Genomic DNA, 24,574 nt, shown 5'->3' on the forward strand with positions numbered 1-24,574 from the left:
ACTGTATCCAATTCTGATAACGTTTGTCATATGTACTTGTGTTGCTTCAATGTGATTTGTCTTCAAATGAGATTCTAGAGATATTTGGCATGCTGCTGGTAACGACTTTTACTGTGAAGATGACTGCATGTCAATCACTCGTTAGGAATCCAGTATGAAAGTGTTCACAACTTTCACATGTATTTTGATTTTGATTTTGCAAAACTTGGCTCTTGCAAAATTTGCAAGTTAAAATGCATGCAAACATTTCTGTTTTTACAGTACTGTTGATCTGTTTCAAGTTCTAGGTATTGTGTTGTGGAGCTTTTTGACAGGAAGCTAAGAGAACAAGACTCGGGTGAAGAGTGCTGTTTGTGTTCATGTCGTCTTCTACTTTTTCATTGCAGAGATGGAATATGAGGCAACAAATCTTGCAGCAGCAACAAGTTCAGCAGCAACAACAGCAACAACAACGTTTGCTGCAACAACAACAACAACAGCAACAACAACAGCATCACCAGCAACAGCAGCAGCAGCAACAGCAGCAACATCAACAACAGCAACAACAAAAGAACTTGATGATGTTGCATCAGCAGCAGCAGCAACAAACCTTTTCTGCACCACAGGTCGGTGTTGTGGCTAGCTCGGATACCAGCCAAAAAGTGAATATGAAGCATTGAAAAATGCATTCTATAATTTACCTTCTCTCTGTCTGGGGTGGTGGGAACCAAGTATTATCACTCAGTAGACTCTCTATGTAGATCAGTGAATTTTAGCACAATCATGAACAAACAGAGAGAGAAGAAAAAGTGCACTTTGTTTACTTGAGATTTATATTGATTTTAGTGACCAGAAAGAAAATGACAAATGTTTCCTGACATTTTACTTGTTTTAAGATATTTTCTGGAAAGAACTAAAGGGGAAGAGAATCATGATTCTTCATTCTTGAAGTCAGTTGCAAATTTATTCATGTAAAGGTCCTTCCAGGCATTTATTTTGAACTTCATATGTTTTGTAGTTTCCATGGGAATTGGATATCTTGTATCTGAATTCTTGAGTTAGTTATATTAAATAAATTGAGTTGTTTCATTCATTTGTCTTCGGATGAAAATTATATTTGATTGCTGGATCGTGCTTCTTTGCAGATGGACTCACAAGGTTATGGCGACTTCTCATCTGCAAACAACATAGTTCCTCCAAATGTCAGCATACAGGTAAGTGTAGGTTGGAAATATATCTCAGCTAGTCTGTACATTGACCGGCATGTCCTTCTAGCTGTGAAGCCACAAAAGTGTCTAGTTGACAATGTGGGGGCAGTCGTCATATATCAACACAGAGTTCAGTGTGCAGTGTACAGGATTTATAATCATTAGCATGAGACTTAATGTAATCAAATCTTTAGGCACGGTCAGACTGGCATAAAGATTGAGAAGTTTAAGATCACGATAGTTAAGATCTCGGAGTTTTTCTAGTGTGACCGCAAACTTCCCTCAAAACTTCCTGCAAAACTTCCTGCAAAACTTCCTGCTCCAACTAGGGATATTTCCCCCGTTGCCACTCTGCCAAACTTGTCAATCTTCTGCCAGTGTTATCGAATGATAAAGGATCACGGAGACATCATGATCTTAAACTTCTCAATCTTTTGCCAGTCTGACTATGCCTATTGAAGATTCCGATTATTGAGACCCGCATTACTCTGTACATGTAATTCTGTGGTGTGATATGTAAAAATTGGAAATAGTTTCAGTGGGTAAAATGAGACACTCATCCAAACCTATTTGTATGGTTTAAGATGTGATGTGTGAATTAGAGTTTTTCTTTGTGTTTCATTCACAGCCTCAGAAGTCGAAGATGATGTTCCCCAACCAAATGAGTCATCCGATAGGAGGTGGGCCGGGAATGCAGCATCCTATGGGTGGGGCCCCCCAGCAGTACTCCCACAGATCCCCTGGCGGAGACTTCAGACAGCCTCCTTTCAGTTCAATGATGCCTCCACAAGGCCAGCACATGGGGTACCAAGGGGGACAGAACTACCCCCAGGACTTTGGTGGGATGGGTGTAATGGGAAATATGATGCCACCTGGACAGGGGTCAATGGGAATGAACCCTAATCAGCACCAAGGGATGGGAGGTATGAGACCCACAGGGATCAACCCCAACATACCTCGTCCTAACATGAGCCAAGGCCATGGTATGACAAGCATGGGAATGAAGCACCACATGTTGAGTCGGTCCCTGAGTGTACCTCAGCAGATGACTCCAGGAATGGAAGACGATGGTCAATATGGACAAAGCTTCCAGCCACAGCTGCAGAGGGCTAACTCCATGGGTATGCCAGCCAATATGGGACCCATGCAGGGAGGTGGCATGCCAGCAACAGGAGGCCAGATGCCTGTCACTGCGGGTGGGGGTAAGCCTTCCAACATGAGGTGGGCTGGAGGCCAGATGAACCCTAATCAAACTGGATCAGGAGCCCAGGCCATGGGGCCTGGAGGTATGGGAATGAACCAAGGAATGGGAGGGGCCACTATGTCTCAAGGCATGGGTCAGACAATGGGTCAAGGAGCCATGGGACCAGATGTCTTCAGTGGTGGCATGCAACCCATGCCATCGGCCAGCATGGAATTGACCAACACTGCTAGGAACAGAAGGACTCCGGTCAACAGCATGGCTACTAGTCAGGTAGGCACCAATCTCCCTCTTGGGCCTATAGGTGGTGGACTTTATGTGGTGTGTTACATTATATCATAGCATTACAAGGAGATTTCTCATTCCTTTTTCCTCTCAGTACCTATACAAGATTTAGGTATGTGTACTTCCTTCTTGTCTGTAGCAGATTTGTGTGGAAGGAATGTAAATTAAAGATAAAGGAAATGATTTATGTATGTAATATTTGAACAAGCTGTTAGGAGAGATATTATTTCTTGGAATCAACTTTCTAAGAAGACTTGATTCAGAGAGAGTAAATCACATTTTGAAAGTTCACACTCTGCTGTTTTACTTCAGTTTCATGATTTTAAAACTGCACATATTGCAGTCTTTTCTGCATCTTATTGAAGTCATGTCCAGGAATCAAAACCCCTGAAGATTAAGTGCTGTATTTTAGATGAGATGATTGTTCTATGTAGGTGTATTATATCAGCAGAATGTAACTTAGTGTATAAGTGATGAACTAAAGTGGATGGATGTAAGAGCAAACTTTGATAATTTGTCTTTCAGGCTGGAATGAGGCCAGGCTTGCCTGTACCAACATCCATTCCTACCCCAGCCAACCTACCCAGTCTGGCTAGTATGAGTTATAACAACAACAATACAGCCACTCCTCCAACATCCACCGGTCCACCAAACCCTCAGCAGCACACAGCTCCTGGAAACCAGCAGCAAAGCTTGAAGAGTATGTCAGTCACCTCCACCACCACCTCCTCCATCTCAGCCAGTGGTCCTGGTGCGAGCCAGCCCAACCCTATGGGGGGTGGGGCTTATAGCACTCCTTCCTCTGGACCCACAGGAAAGCTGCCTGTTGGTGGAACCGCCTCAAACCCAGCTGGTGTGACATCTGATCTGGATATGCTTGGTATCACAATGGACCTCCTTGATCAGAGTAAGTCTGTAACTTTTTTTTAAAAGAGGGTGTAGTTACCTCAAACTTCTATAATAAAAAGTTTACCATACTTCATTTCCATATGGGTTGATCAGATATCCCTAAAAAAAGAATATTTACCATTGTTTTAAACTATTATCATCCTACTGTAGATAAGTATTTCATGTCCATGATTTTGATGATTTGATTCTTCATGTTCGTATAGTTAAATCTTTACTAATAAGTGTCTGATGTGACTCCAGTATACGATGTTTCTCCTTTCACAATTAGTGAAATTGTGGCCTTGAGTGAGATATATATGTATATGGGGCCTGTTTTAAGCTGTCTTCAGTTTTTGACATAGTTTTTAAATATTTAGTGTGTGACTTAATCTGTGTGCTGTTGGCAAGTGATTAATACTTCATCCATTTTCAGTCGTGGATGCATTGTATAATTCAGTAGACATATCAATAATTGATTTTGTCATATACCAAACACTGAGTTTTAAATCCTCCAATTACATTCCTCAGTGTGAGATTGAAGCTTTAATTTTAAAATGTTTTACCTATTTATCCTTTCCACTCTTGGTAGCAGCTTACAACAAAGATGATAAGACTAGCAGCATGGACGCAGCAAAAAACTTGCAACAGGGCCCTACTGGTAACTATGGCAACCAACCTGACAGTACGGGCCCTGTGAGAGCTGGTGCCAACCCATCGTTTGCGGAGAATCAAGCCAGGCAGGAGGCCAGGGCTAGATATCAGGTGAGGTCAGGGTGGATGTCAGCTGCTCACACCCATAAACAACACCATTCTGGCATTTCGTTGGAGGCTCTCTCTCTCATTCCTTAAATCTTGTCATATTCATTGTCATAATTTTTCACCATATGATTGTGATTTTGTCAAGTGGTGTCATTCCTCGGCAAAATGCACTGTTAGATGATAATAATAGTAATCATGGAGTGCTTTATCACCACAAGTTTAATCGAGCATTAATCAACTATGGGCTGCTGTTGCTGTGGAGCAGCTCTTCTGATGTGAATCCTACTCTTCTTTATTTTGTTCACCAACTTGCTTCCATATGTGACTCTGCACCTCAAAACAAACAAAAAGTCGCCAGACATGAATTTTTAATTACGACCATATTCTGAAAAAGCAGACTTTAAGCTTTAAAATGATGTATAACTCAAATTAAATGGACTCTCCTAACCTATCTAAATATTGGACAGAAAGCACAAACTCAGGAAAAGTGTGAACTGAGAAAAGAGGCTCTGAAGTACAGTGTTTATTCAAGCGCTTAATCTTTACCAAACCGTGCTGGCTGTGGGATGAATGGGACAAAAAAATAAGAAGTAAACCACCAGAGTAACAACAATGAAGGTATTATCAGATTAAACTGAAATTAAGCATGCCTCATTAACACATTCTGTCCATAATGAACGCCAACTTTCAAAGCAGTAGTACTATCCTTTCAAAAGTTATTAGAGTTGAAAGTGAAGAATGTGGACAAGGTTTTTCAGAAATGAAAAGGGGATTCTAAAGACACACCTAATCACACAATTCTACCAAAAATGTTCGAGATAAACTGCTAAAAAAACACACTTTCCTGCCCGTTTTATGATACCAAATTTTAGCATAATGTAAAAGAAGACCTCCTCTGTCAGAAAATATTAAAAAGTCAAATTCGGCTAAGTTAACCCATTTCACTTATTTTAAGTCCTCACGCAAAATCAGTGTGTGCGACTTTATGTTCGTTTTGAGGTGCACGGTCACATATTTACTGTCAATTTGGGATAAATGAACTAATTGGACAGAGTATTTGAGTGAAATGGTTGAGGGAATCCCTATCCATGTGGTATGAATCATATTTCACTCAAATCAGCCTGTGGTATGAATTGTATTTCACTCAAATCAGCCTGTGATATGAATTGTATTTCACTCAAATCAGCCTGTGATATGAATTGTATTTCACTCAAATCAGCCTGTGGTATGAACCATATCTGACTGACATCAACCTGACAATCTTTCATCTTGCAGGAGTTTGTGGAGATCTCTAATGCTAAGGATGCCCCAGATGCTGCCACACGTGCCTCCAACCTCTTCCGCAATCAGCTTCGGCAACGAGTGTCCGGCAACCCGGGGATGCCTGGAGGAATGAACCCTGGCCCCCCTCAGGGTCAAGGCTTCCCCACTCCAGGGGATGAGGTAAGAATGAGGGAGGGCTGGAGATAGTTTGCACGAGTCTGCGCCAAGACTTCTACATGCACCACCCTGGCACTGTCCCATAGACCCTGGGTTGTAACCTGCAGTGCTAGTGGTGCAGCCATTCAGTTTGATTGGCTTCTTGTTATTACTATTTCTATTTCTGGTCAAATGCATGCAAATTGGTTGCTATTTTGCTTTTATGTTTATGTCTCATCAAGCCCTTGAAAAAGGCTGGTGAAACAGCCGAAAGCTCGGGGAATAAAGGCAAGACTGAACATCACTGCAACGTCTATACTGCAAGTTTTCCTTCCGTCACACACACACACACACACACACATATATATGTGACCGTGCACCTCAAAACGAACATAAAGTCGCACACACTGATTTTGCGTGAGGACTGAAAATAAGTGAAATGGGTCAACCTAGCCGAACCTGACTTTTTCATATTTTCTGAAAGAGCCGGTCTTCTTTTACGTTATGCTAAAATTTGGTATCATAAAACGGGCAGGAAAGTGTGTTTTTTAGCAGTTTATCTCGAACATTTTTGGTAGAATAGTGTGATTAGGTGTGTCTTTAGAATCCCTTTTTCATTTCTGAAAAACCTTGTCCACACTCTTCCCTTTCAACTCTACTAACTTTTGAAAGGATAGTGCTACTGCTTTGAAAGTTGGCACTAATTATGGACAGAATGTGTGAATAAGGCATGCTTAATTTCAGTTTAATCTGATAATTCCTTCATTGTTGTTACTCTGGCAGTTTACTTCTTGTTTTTGTCCCATTCATCGCACAGCCAGCACGGTTTTGTAAAGATTAAACGCTTGAATAGACACTGTACTTCAGAGCCTCTTTTCTCAGTTCACACTTTTCCTGAGTTTGTGCTTTCTTTCCAATAGTTAGATAGGTTAGGAGAGTCCATTTGATTTGACTTATACATCATTTTAAAGCTTAAAATCTGCTCTTTCAGAATATGGTCTTAACTAAAAATTCATGTCTGGCGACTTTTTGTTTGTTTTGAGGTGCAGGGTCACATATATACATAGATATATAAAAACTTTGAGCAAAGAAAGTTTTCACTATTTATTATTATTTGTTTTTGGTCAGTTTTCCCTTTCTTGTTTCAATATATATATACATATATCTTACCAACAACAGCTACCTGTCGGTCTGTGAGTGAGGGCAAGCAAAGAAGTACTAATTCTATACGCAGAGACAACAGATTTTTTTCCCTGCCCAATAAGTAGAGCATGCTGTCCTATAGTCTTGGTGCACGCAGACTCCTTTACGACCAACAAGGGGTTGTGCCTGCAAACTAGGTTGGAGATATGGAGAGTTCGATCAGGGGTGTAGGGGGTAGATAGGGGCAGGGATATTTTGAAAAGGTATGGGGGGGGGGTGAGTAGAAGTAGAGTTGTAGTTGAGGGATGGAAGCAAAGGGGAAAGCAAAAGATGGAAGCAAAGGGGAAAGAGCAGGAATACTGTAAAAGTGGAAATTTTTGCGGTGTTGAAATTTTCATGCATTTCGCGCAACCAGAAACTAGCGAGTAAATAAAAGCACGCGAATATTGTTACTTGCCATATGTTCCAGTGCGTGATGTCTTTATTCCGCGGATTTAAAAACATGCGAAGCTCTTCTTGCCCTTCCATGCGCGAAAAATTAGTCGCGTGAAAATGTCCACTTTTACAGTAGGAAGAGTTATATAATGGGAGGAAGAATGGAATAAGAGTTAAGGAGTAGATGTGAGAAGGGACATGGACGGAGAGAATGAAGTACTGTAGACGTTGCAGTTTTTGCACATTTCACTCAACATGAAACTAGCATGAAAATAAAAGCATGGGAAAATTTTGCTTGTTATTTTGTAATACATTTAGATTTTTTTATATTTTTTGGTCTGCACAGTTAGAAGCCCATGGAATTCATCTAACCCGACAGAGTACTTAAAGAATATTCTTGCAAAAAATTCCACATTTACAGTAAGGTGTAGGGGAAAGGATTGACATGTATAGTAAATAGGGGTAAATGTATTAGGAGGAAGGGCTGAGGTGCAGAGAAGTACTGTGTAGGCCATTAGTTTAGGTAGGTAGAGACAGTAGTGAGACTAGTACTGGAACTCAACAGGAAACTGTCATAGATCAAATGGTGTGGAGTAGAGTGAGATAACAAGCATGAGAAATACTGTGGAAGAGTAATTGGAATAGAAAAATGGGTTAGGTGTGGCTTACTTGATGTATGTTGACAATAATGCCAAATTAAAGCTGTACAGTGTGAAGCGTGAAATGTAAAGGTGATATCTTTTCCCCCGTATTCCTGTGTGATGCAAGGAAGAGAACTTGGCAAGCGTTTTGTTTTATTTCTCAATATGAAATCCCTCTCTGCAGTCATGTTGCATTGAGTACAGTGCACTCCCGCTATAATGAGCACGGTTATAACAAAATTCCGGTTACAACAAACTAAAAATTAAGGCTGCAACATTATCTACTCTCTCTATGTATTTTCACTGTTTATATGTTTGGTTGTAACAAAATTGTGATATAACAAAAGAAAACTGCTGGTCCCGAGGACTTTGTTATAACGGGAGTCCACTGTGTAAGTCATGTCACTATGTCACTTTCTTTCCTTGCTTCTACCATGCTATTTCTGTCTGTTCTGTCCTCTTCTATCTTTCTCTCTTTCTGTCACTTTTTATATTGATTTTGTCATTCTGTCTATCCTCTCTCTCTCAGATGGGAGGTCATGATGGAGAAGGGAAGAGCAGCAGCTTGCTTCAAAAACTCCTCTTGGATTGACATTGATAGACATCTGACAGTGACTGCCAGCCACCTCTCAACACTAGGACAGTGAGCTGGACCTTCTGGGGGAGATGAGCAAGTAGCACTGGGATCATGACCTGGAGGGATAGTGTAGTATAGTAGATTATCTTGTGTTTTGTGAGTGGCATCTTGTGAGATATTACTGTTTAGTACATCCCGATTGTACTCTTGTCTGTAGAAAGTTGAATTTGTTGAGATTTTTTTTTTCTTATCTTTCAGAGAGGATATAAAAAGCATGATGGATACTTTGTCACAATTTGCCTACCAAAACTGGGCATGTGTTCATATAATGCACAAATCCAAAGTTTAAGACTCCACAGAGATATTCCACACAGGATGCCTGCACCCTTTGTAGCTGTCTTTGGTTCATTCAGTGCTGGTTGTCTGGTCTAGATGCTATTTGTTCTTGGTGTATGCAATGCCTCCACCATCACCTTTAATATGAGATTCTACACCACCTCTTCACTTGTCTCTCACTGTGTGGTCACTTTACTCATCAAGCACTGTCAAGTTTCTATTCCAATGACATGTACAATTATGAAATATGTGTTTGAATTCAACATGTCAACCCAATTATGTGTCGTGAAAGAAACCTGTAACGCTTTGATAAGGACATTCAAAATATTTAACAACAAAAAAATCAGCTGTTCCATCAGAGTAAATAGTGACATTGGCAAATGACACACTCTGTGCTCTTGGTCCCAGCTATAGTCAAGCTTGAAACTTTTTCGTGTCTCCAATGATATGATAAAGAAAAGAGTCTAGTGGATTTGTACACTGTGCCGTCTGAAGAAGATAATGTGAAGTGAACATTGTAACAATGATTGACATGGATGGGTCCCAAATGAGAGGAAACCTTAATTTCCTTTAAAATGACAATCCTCCTCTCTTCTCATCTCTTGAACCGATCAGAATGTTGTAGTTTGTTTGGGTTTTTTTTTTTCAGTCTAAGAGAAACATCTTGGTGGTTGCTGCCGGAGGAGGCAGTTCAGTTCTGCCTGTTGCTATGGGAACAAGAATTAAGCATTCAAGGCCCCTCCCATGTGGTGATACTGAAGTGGAATTTTACCTGTCATTAGTTAAAAAATTGTTTCTGTTTCTGATACGGAAGAATCATCTTGCATTTAAAGATATCCATTGTATGGTGAGGAGGAGATTACAAACAATGTGAGTTGGATGTGGCTCAGTGATTCACAGGAATTGTGTGATACAGTGGATGTGTCAGATAATACGAACATGATATCTCAGGGAATTACGTCCTCTGTCAAAATGAATGGGAGCTGAATACAATTTCTTGTAAGGAGTAGATTTGATGTATTAGTGTACATATGATATATACCCTGTCTGAAGGTCTATTACTGGAAAATGACAAGGTAGAAGATATTAGTTGTTCCCATTGAATATAAAAACAGACAAGAACAAAAGGCTCTGTGGATTTTGTATGGTGCACTGCATACTTAGCTGTACCAGGCCCCCTCGTGGTCTGCTAGTCTTGTGTTCAGACCTCAACTACTGTGGGATCCAAGTTGATGTTGATAAGCAATGCTGTAGCTTCATAGCTCTTTACTTTGTTTTGTTGTCAGTTTTCTTGTGAGGAGAAAGAAAAATGTTAGTAATTACTTAAAATGTGACGGCGTATCAGCAGAATGTTTCGCTCTGTAAATGTAAAGAGAAAGATGCACAAACCATGTGATTGAATGGGATATTGAAGTCTGATGTATTTGTAAAGTAGAATATATTCATGGTTGTACATATGATTATATATACATATAAATAAATAAATATCTATCTATATATAATTATTTCTGTTTTATATGATGATGAAATGATTTTATGTGAATATATGTTGAAGAAGGGGAATGGACACAAGAGTGTTGATTTTGTCAAAGATATCTTTGGAGTGAAATCAGTCTATGTCAAGGATGGTGTCTGCTCATGTCAAGTTTGCTTCTAGTTGCTTTAATATTGAGCTTTGCTTCCCATATATCATTAAGTCAAAAAAACAAGCCAGCTGTAGTTATGCAAATGTTGGGGCAGCAAAGTGGAATCTTCCGTCATTTCTCGTAGAAGAGTTAAGCTTACTCAGTGTTGTGTTTGTACATAGCTGTTCTTTTCCTCAGCTGTCGGATTAACTCTTATTCTTCTGGTTGATTGCATCCACAGTTGTGATGTTGTGTTTGCTTTCAGTAACGGATAAGTGAAATTCAGACTGTAACCCATTGACACTATGTCATCATGTGGCTGAGAACGCCTTTAGATTGCATACGACCATTTGCCTGCTGAAAAGCTGTTTTTTGTGTTAGTTTTTTTTGCATTAACTTTGTCACTCCATTCATAAAGTGTGACTGTATGTAAGGTATCCATGTTGAATTCCACGGATGTTGTATGTTCCTTTGCTTTCAAATTCGACAGAATAGAATACTGAGGAAATAATCTTCTATGTTGCTGTCTTCAAAACTTGCTTTTGCTTTTTCAGTGACTCACCATCATACATGAGTTGTTTATGCTATGTAGTGTAAGGTTTGATGGTTGCAGTAAGCCTGTATTAGATGTCATTTGCCTTCAAATGTCTGTTTGATGTCATTTGCATGCAAATTCTGTCTATTGTATGAAATTATTGCTCACAAATGCTGTCTATTCTTTGAACATTTCACGAAGAAGTATTGATATCGATTGCATTGTGTGAACATCCCTTTTAAGAACAAATGCTGCGTTTACAGACTGCCGTCTTTGTTGATGTTGTTTGGATTACCAAGACTCCATGCATAGTGTTGTTTTTCTGTAGCCCATGCTAAATGTAGACCTTTCTGCTTAGATGCAAGGAAAAGATTTCCCAAGAGACTAGCTACATTTATGATAGCTACATGTCATGTAGTATACCATTTCTTTTCCTAACCTTTTCTTTATGTGAAAGGAAAATTAGATTTATTGAAAATTGCAATTTTCTTAAGACTGGGAATTTTATATAAGCATTCTCAAATTCTGAAATTGGTAAAGTTTTCTATCAAAAAGTGTTTAAGAATGTTAAAAATATAATATTGATGAAAAGAGAACACTCTTCTTCCCACCAAATGTTTTCTCAAAAAAAAAAAGAGTGAAAATTGAAAAAAAAAAATGTAGCTTAGTGACTGAGTGAAGGCATACATAGGACTATGGTTTGTCTGTCCATAAAGATGTCTTGAGAAATTGTCTCGTGGAAACTATATCCAAGAGAGTCAACTTGAGGAGATAAATCATGCAGTTTTCAGTGAGATTATTGAAGCTGTGTGTGTTTGGTTAATGATGTCAAAAGAAATTGACGGAGGTGAGACTTGGGGCACGCTAATGTCTTATGTTCTCATGTCTACATCATGTGGCTGTCAGTTGGAGCTGAGCATTCTCTGGATGTTAATGAAATTATTGCTTTATTCTTGCTGTAAACAGGATTGTAAATAATTTTTGTGTCAAACATGTTTCCAGGAGTAGTGCTGAAAAAAAAAAAGGAATGTTGTTGTGTTTGCATAACCAAGTATTTCTGTTCATGGTTCTCTTCCTCTGCTAATTTCTGAGGATTATCAGTGATTTGAAATGATGTCAGCTGTGTTACAGAGTTCAATGGGTTGCACAAGTATTGTGATGCAAGGATTGCTACCAGTTACCTTTGACCTTTGGCCAAGCCGCACACGAGGTGGATCACTACCCAAGTCTACCTCACCAGTGGTGACACAGTGCGTAAACACTCTTGTCCGCCACTCAGAACTCAGCTCCTAATGATTATTACCATAGAGTTTGGAGTGAAAACTGGTATGGGGTTGAATTGGTTATGTCTTTACTGGTAAGCCAGAATTTTCTCCCCTGTGCATGAGGGACTCAATGTAATATTCACTGACAAGGCACTTACTTCCCTTGCATCCACATTCAGAATTATACGGACTAATCATGAATGCACTTTGGTGAACAAACTGACAATGTACACAGAAACAAAGTATGTGTAGCTCTAATGCGTGATATATGGCATACCTGGTGGGGATATGAACTTATTATTTTTTGCATACCCAGATAAAACAATGACTTGCATACAAGTAGAAATTACTCTGTTCGTTTTACAGATTAGTTGTAGTACACACAGTGATGACCAATGCAAGAGTTCTGTTACAAAGTCTATCCAAGCTAGCACAGTTAAAAGAGGCCATCTATAAAACTTGTACAGAGAGAAACCTATGTTTGTTGTTCTATGAGATGATTGTAAGATATGAATGTTTCGTTATGTTTTCCCCTCATTTCATGCGTATTTGTTTCATGTTTCCTTTTGCTGGGGGAGGGTCGATTCTGTTTGATTGGTGTGTTAAGTTCCACATGTGTGGTGTATGTGATGGTGTCAACACAAAATTCTATTATAAGATCTTGGGCTGTGTTTGCATTTGGGCCATGTGTACTTGTATGTATGTATTATTATTAATATTATTAATACATTTCTGCTGTTCCAATGTGTAATTGGCCATGTAAAATGACAATAAATAAAACATGTTCCATCAAACAGTTTGATGTACTGCTCTACTTTTCTGCTTCATTGCTTGTGTGATGAAGGTGAAATGTGCTCAACATGTCTGAAAATATATGAAATGAAGAAACAAACCGGTAATGCATTTTTGGTCAATAAAGCATGACTTTATTCAACTCAAATTCTTGGCGTCCTATGCCTTCTTCAGGAGTCTTGACTTTTGAAGATGGCATAGGACGCAGAAAAATTTGAGTCAAATAAACTCATGCTTTAATGGCCAAAAATGCATTACCGATTTGTTTCTTCATTTCTTCGTGGAGCCAATATGCAAAATCTTAACATTTTTGGATAGATGTTATGATATTATATATTATATATATAATATCATTTCACTAATAAAAAATAGTGAAATGGAAAAGAACAATACTACCTAAGCATTTCATACTTATTCAACAGTGGGTTTCAACGATAAGCTAGATATAATATCCTTTATAACATCGAGGCAACAATGACCATGGATCTGTTCATGATTCAGTTTTGAAATCATACATTGTTCATGGGAACAGAACACAAGATAAGCTATACAGCATAAATGTACTTTTATTTCAAGACTTGCTTCAATCATTGGACAATAATTTCTACCAACTGGAGTATATGCTGACTTGGAATAGCAAGATATTGATAGAGAATTCGGAAGAAAAATACATTCATTTTGAGGTACAGTTGCAGAGTATATGATCAGCTACTACTGTGACAGAAATGGTATTTACAGCGAAGCAAGGAAAAATTTCACTGCCACAGAAGAAATAGACCTCGGAGAATAAGTTACAAAGTACTTCTGTAATCTTCAAAATTTTATCTACACCTGTACATTTTTACAAGTATTTCTACATATCATGTCATGAAATTCCACTCTGCAATAATTCTTAATACAGTATTCATCGCATAATCGGGCATCTGATAATCAGGAACCTCGCTTAAATGACATACGCTTCCCAGAAACATTTCCAATGCATGTTATTTTCACTGGATAATCGGGCGGGGACCTCTGATAAACGGGACAATTTTTCTTCAAGCGATCTTCGATTTTATTGATATTTTACAAAAAAAAATCTACCAAAATACCACAATATTTCAAAGACTCCCTATCAGTTGTCGTTTACATCGAACTTACAAAGCAAGCTTCGGACTGGTGCGTTTTGACCTTCGTCCATCCAGTACACGTACATGCATAGCCACGAAAGCGCCGTGTATAAGTATCCATGCCATTGTGAAACACATGCTTTCGCGAACATTCTTCTCCCCTACATAAGCAAAGCCATGTGCTCGCTTGCAATTCCTACTCACATCCAATAAAAAACATGCCTCGCTCACACAGCTCAGGCTGTGTACGTTGTTTAATCTCAGTCATACACTTTGAGGGCAAAGTCCAAATTTCTCGTGTGTTTCAACTTTCAATACACTGTGATCTGTGTGTATGTCACAATCTTCCTCAGTTGTGAATGGGCTAGAGGGTCGCGCCGAGGGGTAGCGTGGTTGTGTATTCATGTACATGTACAGTACGTCAGTATACACGTGTGTGTGTGTGTGTGCACTACATGTACATGTCGTATGCCGTTAGTGTATGGTGAGTGCTCATCACGAAATCGGGCACTCCGCTTTCTAAGGGGCCGTGTTTGCTACTCCCAACCTGTCCCAATTATGCGATGAATACTGTAATATATTGATGTAGACTGAATCTTGAAGACAAATGCCTCTACATATTTGCATATTCTCTGGCTGAACACTCAAACTCAATAATCATTTTAGGCAGTATTGCTCTAAGTCTCTAGGCTGGAAGGTAGAGTCAAGGTGATGAATGGAATAGCAAGCAAATCACAAACATTCTTATACAGATGAAGTAAAATGGTGGATTTACTCCGACCTACAATTTGTATTATAAAATGTAGACATAAGACACATCAGAGTGATCATACACAACATATTGAGACTATGTAATCTGTGACTCTTTGAGCAGTCTGCTTTGTGTTAAAATATTTGCCAATGCATGAAATTGATAATGACAGTACTACATACTGGAGAATGCACTCGCCATAACACTGTCTCCAAGCAATCCAAGCGTGAATAGTCCACATTTTTCTAGTAACTCAAAGTTTTCTTGGAAACATTTCCTGTCTTTTGAAAAGCATAAACAGAAACATAAGCAGAGACATGAGAGTATTCCAAATTATTGGTGACGTGAATATTTGGGGATATTTTTTGATAAATATCTTCTCTCCATATTGTTCAAGGTCCTTGGATGTGAGTTCTCAAAAATTCCCAGCCTATTGAGTCTGGCTGGAGTCTGGTGTTTTAACTTCACTGCACACAATGCTCTTCTTGGGTTTCCAGCTGAATTGTTCTAACATGTCAGAGTGTGATGAAATCCCTCAGGGTTTAGCAATGAAGACAAACTTGAAGGAGGTGTAAGCTGGGCTTTGTGGCTCCTAGTCCCACGTGAGGAACTTCATGAAGTCAGCGTGGCTGATTTGACCATCCTTACTGCCACACTCTGCAATCAACTATGGAGAGAAGGGAGAAAAATAGAAAAAGATTGAACAGTACTGCACTGATGCAGATAAATGAGGCAATTGGACAATTTACTGGCATTGCTATCACTTAAATGAGGCGGTGAAATAGGAATGTAGTTGGCTCATTGAAGACAGGACAGCGCAACATGTCCCCCCTTGCCCCTCCCACAAAACCATGATGCACAACACTCAAAATAATGCAGACGTAAATACCTGTTTCTCTTTCCCTAGTGACTGTTTCAACAATCAAATGAGTTTTATGCTATAACCTGCTTTAATTTTTCCAGTTCTAGAAACATTTCTTGGTATGTAAATCATAAATGTTCAGTAAAAAGAGGCAAACTTGAAGGAGACTTACTGCTTGCATGACATCATCATCAAGAGGCAGATTTTGTTTGTGACACGCCTTCTTGAGTTCTTCCACATCAATGTGTCCAGAGCGGTCCCTGTCATACTGTAGGAAGGCCTCTGTCAGGGAGGTGAAGTTGATGTAGTTATCTTTCCTCAGCTGAGCTTTGACTTCACTCAACAGCCGCTTCAGGTCATTGGGTCTGCAGGGGAAAAAGAGCAGATATATGAAGGTCAGAAAACACAACCTTTGCAATTTACTGTATGTTGTCAATTCAGTATGGTAAATGGGCTCCAGAGCCTGTGTGTGTGTGTGTGTGTGTGTGTGTTATGTGTTTGCCTTTGTTTGACCATAGACGTGAAATGGACTTCTTTCCATACATTTCACTCTCCTACTTACATTGCACACCTGTGGATTTTGGGGGCTTTTGTTAACTCTTGTCTACTTTAGACTTGACTTTAGATTGCATAAATATATTCTGCAGAAAACACAGCACTGTTGGCTACTCAATGCAAGCTTCACAGTGGCACAGCTGCAGTCGCTGTACATCATGTGTTAGAGAGTTTTCACTGGCAGGAAGAATGGCAAAGCTTTATATGGCTGATAAAGAGCAAGGTCACTATACATTTCTGTCTAGTAATATTTTGTGGTGATATCATTTCCCTCCAAGTCTTGTGAAGATATGAAGAATGTTTGCATCATGTAATCATTATTAGCAGGCTATAGAAGAGTTTATGGTCATAAGTTTGATGTAAATTGTTCTGACCATGACACAGTAGTTGGTAACAGGAATGAGTATAAATTTTGGTGGTTGTAATCTTGATGGTAATGATGATAATGACATATTGATGACAATGAGGAGACAAGTGCTAATCTATGAGAACTTCACGTTACCTAGCATTACTTTCCAAGAAACCCAACTTACGTTCGCTGGACTACCATGGGGGCGCCCTTCTGTGAGGCCAGTGTTTGAGGCTTTTCTGGCATTCCGCTCATCCTGGCACTTCGGATGCTGTCAATGGTTGCCTGGCAACCTGGGAAGTCATCTCTGTGGGCCTCCAGGTACAAAAGCACGTAGTCATCGGCGTCTGTGATGACAAAACGGTGGCTGAAGACTTGCAGCACAGAGCCTATAGACAGGTCCTGGGAGATGGGAGGAGGATACACACCAGACTCATTACACACAGGAGACTAACACATCAACTCTTGTCATTACACACAGCTATAATCAGTTCATCTTTCACAATATGCCAATCGTATATAAACTCAGACTGGTGGATTTGCAATGTTCTCCAACTCCCATCTTGACAGACAATGTTACTGGAGATGTTTGATGTTGACAATCTCTAAACACTAGCTTGTCAATTACTGTTGGCAAGTCTTGACAAATGACATAAGTCATATTACACAGGTCGTTTATTAATACCATGTCACTGACAAAGCACTCCATCCACAATCATCGACTGAAATTTCAGCCGAATAATTTTCTATGGGTTGTAGTACATTTGAAATACAAATACTACCCATAGAATGACACATCTATAGCATATCAAAATCTGCAAAAACATACATGCTTGACTTCCTGTAAAACGAGGAATTTTCGCGTGCACTTTAATTTCGCGAATTTCGCAAGTGCTAAGATTCACGAAATTAAAATGCATGCGGAAGTTCTTGTTTACACTATATGCATTGAACGCCAGTGGCATTTCATGAAAATTTCATGCCACGAAAAAGGCTGTGAGCTCCAATTCGCAAAAAATTCATGCCGCGAATATATCATGTTTTACAGTATGTTATCAGTGGTGAAAAATGACATTTCAGCAGTCTTTGAATACATCATTGTTGTTGTTGTCTTACACTGTGGCACCATGACAAATTCCACTACTTTGATTAAGCTGATATAAGGTTGGGGTTTTCAATCAAACTGATTATTATCATTGGTCAAAATGTGTCCTCATTATATTACAGTAACACTATTAAATCACTGCCAGTAGTCCTGTACGGAGGATGCAATCTTGAGAAAGTGAGACTCAACTATAGCATAAAATACCATGTCATGTCAAATCTGAAGTCAGGAATAGTGAAGTCAAGGTATCTAGCTGACTCACCTGAGGCCCATAGAACTGTGGATTCTCTGGTGTAGAGCCAGGCTTTGTCACTCGTGTTCTCTCCAGGAATGTTCCACTCACAATGCCAGAGTTGCGGACAGGAGGCTCAAAGATCTTGATCATGTCATCGGCAAGGCGGTAGCTGATGATGAAGCGACGTCCTCTGTCTTCTGGCCTCACAGAATCCTGAAAAGTCACATAAAATGATCTTATGAGCACTCATATCTGCCCTGTATACCAGTTTCAGTAAAATTTGACATAGTGACCCAAATTCGAAAAGATGTTTAAAATTCATAACATATTTTAAATTCAGTCCATGGATCAAAACAACAAACAAGATAAACGTCCACATGAGTGTGTCAGCATGCCTTCCAGTACGTTTTGGGTGTCTGTTGGCACACAATATGTGTTATACACGTTAATACAAGTACAACTTATGGGTGATCCATGTTCAAACTCTTAGCAATCTTGGGAATCCTGCCTATTAAGTGTATCAGTTTTTGAATGACAGAAAAATAATATCTTTTCTAGGAAGTTTTAGAAAAAATCCCAGAAATGTTTTACAGCAACAGAGTGCAGCTTTCAATATGTATGTCTCATTTTCTGTGAATTATTTGCAATCCCTACCCTTTTACACAAAGACATGTTTTTCCAGCAATTCTTATCTTTCACACTTTTGCACTCCATGGATCCATTCACACATAGAATTAATCTCTATGGCTTACCATGACTGCTTCAAAGCGGAGGATCTTGTGGTCATTTTCCAGCATTTTGATGAAGTCTTTTTTGGGAGGCTGAGGCACCAGTGAGAGGCACGACTGGAGGGAGTCTTCATACGAACCAAATCCATTGTAAGGAGGAAGGGCCTGGTATAAGGAGAAAAGACACAATGATCTTGTTAGTTCCAAGACAGAAACACAGCTACACTTGTACGCATCCAGATTCCTTGTGATAGGCAGAGCTACAGCTACAACATCATCTCATCACAAAATGGTTTCCCCAAAACATGAAACACAGAACTTTGTGAATGACTGCTTGGCATTAATGAAACATTTGAAATGTTTGGGTTTCCTATAGAGAGCCCTATCACATCTAACTTATAATCCACCTGAAGATAGCATTCAGACTTCAAAGTTAGTGTTTGCCACATTTTATTTTACCAAAAAGTTTTAAAAGATATAAATAACGTTACAGCTTTTGACTGTATTTTTCTCTCTTTTGTATCAAGGACTCAAGGTTGTCACCTCATTTCCAGTTGTAAGAATCTTATCATAACACAATTCTACACTGCAACTGTAACAGATTAAATGATAAACACCTCTTGACATGATAATATCATAGTTACATGATTTAAAAAGAAAAAGAACATTTTTCATCACTGTACACCCAAATAGTGTTTTGCAGGTCTATATCTTCCCAAAACGAATCTTTTTTTTCATGCTTTGTATGACCTCATTGATGTCTGTCTTCAGTTTCATTGAACAAAACATTCTAGAATGTGATGAGGCGTCTTGTTCCAAAGCCTGCCGAAAGATTTGTAGGAGGAATACATTGTTTGTGAAGCAAAACCAGCTTCTCAAAAAGTTTTGAAAGCAATGCAGAGAGTAATTTACCATTTTGGGAAGGTTCCTGGCTGGTCCTGACACCTCCACTGGGGCAGACATTGGGACTCCATAGTTGTGCTGCATGTAGGCCTTGGTGAAGTCATCACTGTCATAGATGAGGAAAGGGCGGTTGTAGATGAAGACAGTCTTTCCGATGCCAAAGTCCGTTGGACCGTACCATGCCTTGATCTCATGGCTGGAGAGCTCCATCACCACAGCACGGAATGAGGCTGAAAGGACAAACACAGAACTCTTAAGAACTCACATGTCACTGCAGACACATGTTCAAGAAACTTGTCGACTATATATTATATCCAGTCAATGGAAGCATCCTGGGAATAGTCAATGGTACCTACTGAGTACAACTAAGGCAGCTCTACTGTATATAACATTGCATTGACCATATAATTCTAATCATACCTTTTCCTAATAATCATCCAGGAAAAAAAAATGAAATAAGGAAATGTTTCTTTCATGTTTCAAGAATGAAATGCTTTTCAAAAGGCACATGATTTTCTTGGAATCGAAGTAAAATTGTAATATTGTAATGATCACATCATGCCCTGTAAGTTTGCAATCAATGTTTAATTATCTGGTTTGAGGTACTCACAATCCACATTGTCCCTGTCCTTTGGAAGTCTCTGTCTCTTGAGGAAGAGAGGGAAGGGGTCACGCCCATCGTTGGGTTCATGTACCTCCCTCACCTCCACAGTATCATCTACCAGGTAGTACTGGATGATGAAGGGCCGCTGCTCTCCAAACATGCTGCTCCTGTCGTCCCACACACAGTAGAATCGAAGCACCTACACAGGGAATGGAATCATCTCTGTATTACTTACTTAGCTCCTTTAATATCATTATCTTAAACAAGAAGTGAGTCTTACTAATACAAGAGGACACAAATGACTTTGAAAAGCTGCTTGCCTTTTTTTATCTCATTTCACAGGATTGATTGCGCTGGATCTCTGAACTGTAATTTCTATTGACAATTACAACAAAACACTGATTCTTGACGAGAATCACATTTCAAATTTCCTTTTTTTTTTGTCTTGACAAAAAAAAAATCCAGTATCGATTATCTACATTTCAGGTTTTTAATCACCAAAACGAAAACAAAAACAACAACACTGGAATTCACACATACCTTGCGGTCCAAGTCCAAGAATTGCTTGAGTTTGTCAAAGGTGCTGGGTGTGGTGAAAGCTTCGATGGCAGATTTCTCTTTGCGTGAGTCTGTGTACGGGTCTGTTGGTGTGTGTGCAGGCACACTGAGCTCGATTCCTTCACTAGCCATGTAATTCTAAAATGGGAAAGTAAGTATAATGTTTGATTGAGACAATAATGATACACAATAAACCCTTTGAAATATTCTGTAAAGCTGTTGGCCAGCTCCTGCAGATGATTTTTATCCAAATTTTTTCATATTTATAATGCGCCTATAGTATAACTACACATGGGGTTTTAATTCAAAATTGTACATTGTACATAATGTTTCATCAAAATTGAGATGCTCAGACTGGCTTCTTTCACTAGAATACAAGGCATTTTGTTTGGTTTTTATTACAGAATATAATACAATGAACTTACTGATGTCCACTCATCACAGTCTGTTATGTGAAAGACTTTGCCATAGAATGTGACATCAATGTCCAAGTTGAGGTCCTTCCAGTGCCAGTGATCTCCCTGGTCATTCTTGGGAAGTCTCATCCGTTTGATGAGTTTGCCCTGTGGCATGCCGCTGTTCTCAACATGAGGTTCAATGACTGAGATACTGTCATCCTCCAGGTAGTAGTAAATGATGACAGGTCGCACACGGAAATATTCACTGGGAGATTCATGGACTGTTTGCTTGAAGAAGGCATTGAACTTCAGCACCTACAAGGACAAAACACACGACAAATAATTAGATAGTGTTAGCCTGAGATATCAACTCTACATGTACAACTGTACCACATTTGTTGAAATGAGATTTGAAATGAGATTTATTTACCAGACAAACAAACAAACATCGTCAACAAAGTCAAAACAATTAATACTTAAGATATAGTTTGGCAAAAAAGAACTGGCAATAGCGTGCAGGCTAGTCAAGGCCAGTCCTTTTAATGATATAGATTACAATATAACGTATTTACAATATTCACAGGTATGTTGTTAGGTATGCCAATTAAATATAAGTAGTTGAAAGTGAAAGATGTGCACATTGTGACATGTGTGTGGGATTGTTGCATCAAGGGATAAGTTTATAAATATCTATCAAATATCTATCATGTGATAAACAGAGTACGCAATACAAATATTTTCAAAATTACATGTAGATTAAACATCTCCAAAGTACCGACACAAGGAAATATCCACAGACTGTTCCCAGCCTGCTTGCACACTAAGATAACATGCCCCAGCAATCTGAATTTTAGCTACCATATGAGAAATTCTCAAAACCTGTTGACAAGTGCATCTGGTCTGTACAATTTTCACAAATCATGAAAGTTTGCTCCAATACTCAAAGAAACTACAAATCGGTGAATTTCACCATTAAAGTAGTTAACCACCAACCTTTTTGTCAAAGGCCACATGAGCTGGGATGAAGTCTTCTGGTGGAGCTTGCTTGGCCTGTCCGTAGGTCAGTGTTGGCCTCTTGTTGTTCAGTTCATCAAGTTCTGAGAGAGAGAGCTGGTTGACTTCGAGGGGCTCTCCCCCGATTCCTACCTCGGGTCTGGCAGGGAGGGCATAGCCATTCTTGTAGCCCAGAGACTGAGAGCGGTGATACTTGCGTTTCTACGAAGCAGAAAATGGGATAAATTTTAGCAGACAATAGATGACAGAACAGCATTCTTCACATGTCACACTTTGCACCAATACTTTGATACACAATTTCAAAGGAAAATAATAGAAAAAGTGGTAGAAAGTTACAGATCTAGTCTAGAGGCATAGACGTCTAGATGGTATCTACGGTGTAGATCTACATGTAGTTGGGTGTCTAACACATCGACACCATGTTTTTTTCTCAATACTTGTCCACTTAAAATATCTCACAATTTGCCTGAAATTTTACTCACATACATGTACAGCTGTAGAAAGAAAATAGAACCTACTCTGAATCCACAAGTGCACATTAAAAATGTGATCTGTGGTACACGCCCCAAGATAGCATCTTGAAATGCGTGGGTTGTTATTTTCAAACACTCAGTTGCGCCATAATTTTGAAACCAACACCCCTCACCCCGACCCTCCATTCACAATACGTGTGAAATGCACATGCAGTGTAGACACGCTTTTCAAATGTGCATTTATGGGCTAAATAGTGATATCGGTCTCCTCTTGTTCTGCGTGTGCGTCTTCACTATGACTCGAGTAGACCTCTCTAATGACTTTGTAGTATGTGCAAAGTCTAAACTGTTACGGAGGTTGAAAGCAGTTACCTTACCGGCTATGATGAAATGAATGACAGTGAATGGAGTGGTGGACTACTTACTAGACTAGGCCTATTTCACGATAATGCCCATTTATAATCTATGGTAGCATTGTTTTGCTGTTGATCTTGTTTATTGTTAAAGTTAGGTTTTTCAGTAATATTTGGACATCTTTAAATCCCAAGTGAAGAATGCAAAAACCAACGCGTGTAGTCTCATTATGCGTGGAAGTTTTTTCTTTATGCGCAATGCTATAAATAACAGGTTAGAGTGTTAGATAGACGGGGTGTCGGTTTCAATGCATGGTGTCAATGTGCTAGACACCTAGAAACCTTCGTACCGCCTAACTAGTTACCGGTACTAAAAATACAGTAGAATTTATCGATACCCCTTCTCAAGCAGTTGCAATCACAAGAGAAAACAAAATGAAAAGACTGCATAACGTTAGAATTTACAAAAATGAAGCAGTAATGTTAGAACTAAGGCCTAACTATTACTAGTGTTAGGCCTGACCCTGTTGCTCTTCTTCTTCTTCTTCCTGGTCAGTGACCGCAATCAACATGCTGATTATTCTGTCACTTTGTCAGGTAGGCCTGGCCTAGCCCAGGTCGGTATTGCATGGTGCAGTAGATTTTGAGCTTATCAGCAATATAAATTTAATTTGTGTCGTTGAGTAATAGATAATCCCAAGAAATAATAACAGTTCATTCATTCACTGAAAAAAAGAATAATAAGTAAGTCAGTCCCCATGTCTAACTACTCTACTACGACTCACGAGTGCGCAACACACAGGTCTTGAAGTTGCTGCACTGCAGTTTGTAAGCACTGAATGAAGTGGTAACCCGCGGGTACAAGTTGTGCCTACTGTAAAATGTGTCGCAGTCCTCTTCGTTTGATATCAGGATTGTCGACACGTTTTTTTTCTATTATACCACTTACCGTAGGATCAGTAAACGTATTTCCTGGCAAAAATGGGAGAGCCATCTTTCTTTCTTTATGGGGCTCCTCGTAATTTGCTGGCAGATTTTGTTGTCCACAATATCGTGTAGCTTGACTGTCTTCCCGTAGAATCAATGTACAGTACCGTATCTCATGCATGAACGAACGCCCGCAACCAACGAGTTCACACGCGTTGCTAACTAGCAGCGCATAGCAGCTGGCGGGTTGCTATGTAAACATGTGTATCAAACGTAGTCAGAAATAACGTATAGATGGCGCTCTTCATATTGGCCCATTGGCATAGCGCATGGGCTTAGATTGCTACGGAACTGGCTGAACTTTTGGATTATTATGAGTCGTGTTTTGTGCCGTGGGGAGGTCCGAGCTTGAAGTTGCCTGCAAAATGATAATAATAGAGATCTACTTCAAAAAGTGTTAAAGTGTCAATGATAACTAGTGATAGTGAACATGCTGAGCCTGATTCCATAGTTCTTGTTCTTTTCATTTTCTATGAAAATATATCTATAGTTAAGATGACGA

The 24,574-nt window shown here is 39.3% G+C and overlaps 2 protein-coding genes across 5 annotated transcripts in view; one reads left to right on the top strand and one right to left on the bottom strand.

Moving 5' to 3' along the window:
- Positions 1–13,078, top strand: part of LOC139733581 (uncharacterized) — a 55,090-nt gene extending 42,012 nt beyond the window's left edge. For 2 of the 4 annotated variants that reach the window (XM_071644391.1, XM_071644393.1), the window contains exons 14-20: positions 387–641; positions 1,125–1,193; positions 1,816–2,661; positions 3,199–3,580; positions 4,151–4,323; positions 5,596–5,763; positions 8,488–13,078. In XM_071644391.1, the coding sequence (XP_071500492.1) occupies positions 387–641; positions 1,125–1,193; positions 1,816–2,661; positions 3,199–3,580; positions 4,151–4,323; positions 5,596–5,763; positions 8,488–8,550 (1,956 nt within the window). In that variant the 3' untranslated portion in view covers positions 8,551–13,078. The remainder of the gene's footprint in view (positions 1–386; positions 642–1,124; positions 1,194–1,815; positions 2,662–3,198; positions 3,581–4,150; positions 4,324–5,595; positions 5,764–8,487) is intronic. The other 2 variants (XM_071644392.1, XM_071644394.1) reach the window with 2 other exon arrangements.
- Positions 13,079–15,540: 2,462 nt separating this feature from the next.
- On the bottom strand, positions 15,541–24,169 carry LOC139733562 (EF-hand domain-containing protein 1-like). Its single transcript, XM_071644373.1, has 11 exons — positions 24,035–24,169; positions 22,239–22,460; positions 21,273–21,560; positions 20,830–20,985; positions 20,296–20,488; positions 19,695–19,915; positions 18,807–18,947; positions 18,082–18,267; positions 16,899–17,116; positions 15,983–16,175; positions 15,541–15,615 (listed from the first exon to the last, which is right to left on the bottom strand). The coding sequence occupies exons 1-11, from the start codon at positions 24,077–24,079 to the stop codon at positions 15,541–15,543; spliced, it is 1,938 nt and encodes a 645-aa protein (XP_071500474.1). The 5' UTR covers positions 24,080–24,169.
- Positions 24,170–24,574: the final 405 nt, after the last annotated feature.

This window comes from Diadema antillarum, unplaced genomic scaffold (assembly GCF_040938485.1).
Source record: "Diadema antillarum isolate AM-2024a unplaced genomic scaffold, OU_Dant_1.0 seq00000483_RagTag, whole genome shotgun sequence".
Classification (NCBI taxonomy): domain Eukaryota; kingdom Metazoa; phylum Echinodermata; class Echinoidea; order Diadematoida; family Diadematidae; genus Diadema; species Diadema antillarum.

What these genes read in the sequence shown, in the direction of transcription:
- LOC139733562 (XM_071644373.1), bottom strand. Translation starts at nt 24,079, where the DNA reads ATGGCTCTCCCATTTTTGCCAGGAAATACGTTTACTGATCCTACG. An exon ending in ACTGTGATGAGTGGACATCA is followed by an intron (nt 20,986 to 21,272) that starts GTAAGTTCATTG and finishes TTCCCATTTTAG; the next exon opens with AATTACATGGCTAGTGAAGG. An exon ending in ATGATGATGTCATGCAAGCA is followed by an intron (nt 15,616 to 15,982) that starts GTAAGTCTCCTT and finishes TTCTCTCCATAG; the next exon opens with TTGATTGCAGAGTGTGGCAG.